Genomic DNA, 3,365 nt, shown 5'->3' with positions numbered 1-3,365 from the left:
CTTTATGTATTTTTCATAATGGCACATGTGGGTAAAATTCCATGAAATAAAATAAATAAAATGACTATTATTGCTCATGATGAATAGAGTCTACCGAAGTAAAGGTTAGGTGTTTCTAATTATTGTGATGTTTTCTAGATTTTTTTTCTCTAGCATGTCAATCATCTTATGAGAATTATCACGAAGACTCTTTTAGTCTCTAACTAGTAATAGTACCATGACGTGAAAGGAGAGGTTCCTAGTATGGAACAAGTCAAGAAAATGTACCGCATCTCTCGATCTATACGAAAGGAGTTAGGTTTTTTTGTGATGAAATTTGAAGAATACTCACTATCGTTTTCGTTATGCATATCAAACAAGATGGTCCAATTTGTTGAGTGCAAGAAGCTATACATATTACTCGTACTTACCGAACGGAGCTTGTTTAGCTTTCTGGATGAAGCGATGCATTTTTTGTATATTGATATTTATAAATTCTCATGAACCGTGCTATGAGGATAAAGACTTTTCTCCAAAAATTACCAGCCGTGTAATAGTATGGATCGAAGGAGGAGTAGTTTATTTAAGTTGGGACAGCAAGCAGATCACCCAGAGAAAAATAGCGACGATTGGTTAGCCGGTCCAAGCGCTGGGCTGCAAGCAGATCTCCGAGAGATGCCATCAACGTACGTCTCCAGACTCTCGCCAACCTCTAAGAAAGTGGTTTAATTGGTGCTAATTAGGGGCCTAGTGCTAATCAACGTATCGCTGTTTTGTCGAAGGACCTCATGCATGGATATAATCGCTTTGGTGGTTAGCGTGCCGCTAACGTATAGGAAACTCGTCGTTTGTGTCCTCAACTAGCTAGTCCAAGAAATTAGATGCCGCCTATGACCATTACATGTTTACATCTACTGTGGTGTGCATGAACGAGAAGAACTCGAGTCAAAACCACATACTTTTTTTCCTCGTTGAACTGTCGTACGTGGAATTGTAGAGCCAGAGTTTGCCTCTTGGTCAAATAATTGAAAGACGGCATCTCTCCTTGTAGAATTGGCGGCAATCGGCAAGTAGTAGGTAGCCGGCCCAATGCAAGTTGTAGCAGACGAGGCTTGGCCGCTTGGGAAGCACCAGCTGCGAGCTGAGAGGTGACAAAACGGGACCAACCTCCCCGCTCGAGTCTCGACCTCTGTTCCCGCTCTAACAAAGCGCGACAAAGAATACAGAGAACCTTCCTGCAAGCATCCGTCCAACCCTTTAATTCCCGACAGGACAGCCCACAGCTCACAACCTTGAGCTCACCCGATTTGGAGAAAAGAATAGGCTCTACACACGCGGCTACACTGCATTGCCCAATGTGAATTACGGTACAGGAATGTAAAAACTTTGATGAGTTTGCCTGGTAAGTACTCCGTACTACTACAGCTATATGCTCACTGTGTTTTTTTTCCTAGACAGAGGAGAGTAGAGGCAAACGCAATTACGCAAGCACGCCGAGGCGGGTGGGCCTACGAAAATTCCTCCGAAACAGTGTGGGTGGGTCGCCGAGGTCCAACACGAGTCCGAGTCCACCAGACCACCGCTGGTCCAATCCCAGGAAAGAGGCCGAGACCAAACGACGCGCCGGCACACGGAAACCAACAACTTGCCGCGGCCGTCGCCCGTCGCCGATGTTTCCGCGTTACTCCCCGCACTCCTGCTCCGCTCGCCGCTGCCGTTTATATATGCGACCTGCTCCCGGTTCAGTCGGTCAGTCCTCCCTCTGGCCTCTTCCACGCACGCACGAGCGCGCGCTTTGCTCGGCAGACCACCACGCCCGCCCGCCACTGAGCTCCGCCGCTCCAAGATTGACGCCACGATGGGCTTCCCCGTGGGGTACTCGGAGATGCTGCTCCCGCGCGTGCTGCTGCAGGTGCTCCTCCTCCTCGGCCACCTCCACCGCTTCCTCCTCTGGGCCTTCCACGCCGTGGGGCTCGGCGACCTGATCGACCTCGGCTGCAACTTCAACGACCCCCCGCCGCCCTCCGCCTCCACAACGGCGGCGCAGGAGCACCAGCACCAGGGGCGCGACGACGCGGCCGCGCCGCTGCAGCACCGTCGGCCGGAGTTCAGGCCCGTCCCGGCGTTGCTCATCGACGAGGCGCTCCCCGTGGTGCGGTTCGACGAGCTGGCCGGGACCGCGTGCGGGGACGGCGACTGCGCGGTGTGCCTCAGCGGCATCGGCGGCGCCGACGAGGTGCGGCGGCTCAGCAACTGCCGCCACGCCTTCCACCGCGCCTGCCTCGACCGCTGGATGGCGCACGACCAGCGCACCTGCCCGCTCTGCCGCGCGCCGCTCATCCCCGGCGCCGCCGCGGATCCCTGGGCCGTCGCGCCGTGGCCCGACGCGGGCGACTACGACATGTCCTACCCGTCTTCCCTGCCGTCCACGCCGCTGCTGGCGTTGCCCACCCCGACGCTGCTGCGGCCTCACGAGCTGCTGCTCACCGGCCTGGGCGGCTTCCAGTGAGCTGCTGCGTGCCTGCGTGTGCGTGGCTGGCAGTTGGGCAGGCCACGCGAATCCGATCCGTGGCAAGGCAAACCGCGTCCTGTCCTCATGTGCGGCCCACCCCGCCCGGTGCCGCCACACCTGCTCGACCGTCACTCAAGTCTGCAGCAGTTGCCTCGTCTTCGGTCGTGTCTCCGTTGGTGAAAGGCGAAACCAACGGCAGAGGAGAGCGCCCCGGTTTTTACAGCGGCTCCCAACAGATAGGCACTAGGAAACTAGCCAGTTTGGTTGATGTGTAGGCCGATTCCGTCTTCCAAACCTGTGGAGTTGTGAATCCTCCTTTTGCAGATTATTATTATAAACTAAAATCTGTTAACAAGAGCTCTAGATCCCGTGCAGTCTGGCTCCTTCCCATCTGTGTTGCGCCATTCCGCATCGATGGATCACTCGACCCTGTCCAGCTAAGACAAATCTAACTCGATATCTATGGTTTCCACCTGCTTTAACAATCACTAACAGTTTATATAAGCGAACAAGATTAACCGGTGATCTGCTCTCACTGTCTCACATCTGATCCACTGGGCCACTTGGCCTGGCGTAACGTCGTGACCTGCCTGAGAGGAGAGGCAAGGCGCACCCGTAAAATACGCGGACGAATCGGGTCAATGCGTAGCGTAGCGGTCGACAGACTGGCACATGGCAGGCGTCAGCCGCGGGCGGGCACTATTCTAAAATTTCCGTGCATTAATCCCTGTTCCCAAGTAGCTGCGGCGAACATTCGTTTGGCGTTTGGAGAAGATGCATGGGCGATACGATTCACTTGGCCTGTTGCCAATTGCCATGTAGGACGACGATAAAGATAAACAAAGCGAGAGGCTAGTAAGCTTTAGCAGTAGAA

General features: G+C 54.1%; 1 protein-coding gene across 1 annotated transcript; it reads left to right on the top strand.

Moving 5' to 3' along the window:
* The first annotated feature begins 1,720 nt into the window (after positions 1 to 1,720).
* LOC136474574 (brassinosteroid-responsive RING protein 1-like) lies at positions 1,721 to 2,854 on the top strand. The gene has a single exon (XM_066472142.1). The coding sequence runs from the start codon at positions 1,838 to 1,840 to the stop codon at positions 2,486 to 2,488; it is 651 nt and encodes a 216-aa protein (XP_066328239.1). The 5' UTR covers positions 1,721 to 1,837; the 3' UTR covers positions 2,489 to 2,854.
* Positions 2,855 to 3,365: the final 511 nt, after the last annotated feature.

The sequence above is a fragment of the Miscanthus floridulus genome, chromosome 8 (assembly GCF_019320115.1).
Source record: "Miscanthus floridulus cultivar M001 chromosome 8, ASM1932011v1, whole genome shotgun sequence".
In the NCBI taxonomy this organism is placed as follows: Eukaryota; Viridiplantae; Streptophyta; class Magnoliopsida; order Poales; family Poaceae; genus Miscanthus; species Miscanthus floridulus.
This window is presented reverse-complemented; position numbering and strand designations above follow the sequence as displayed.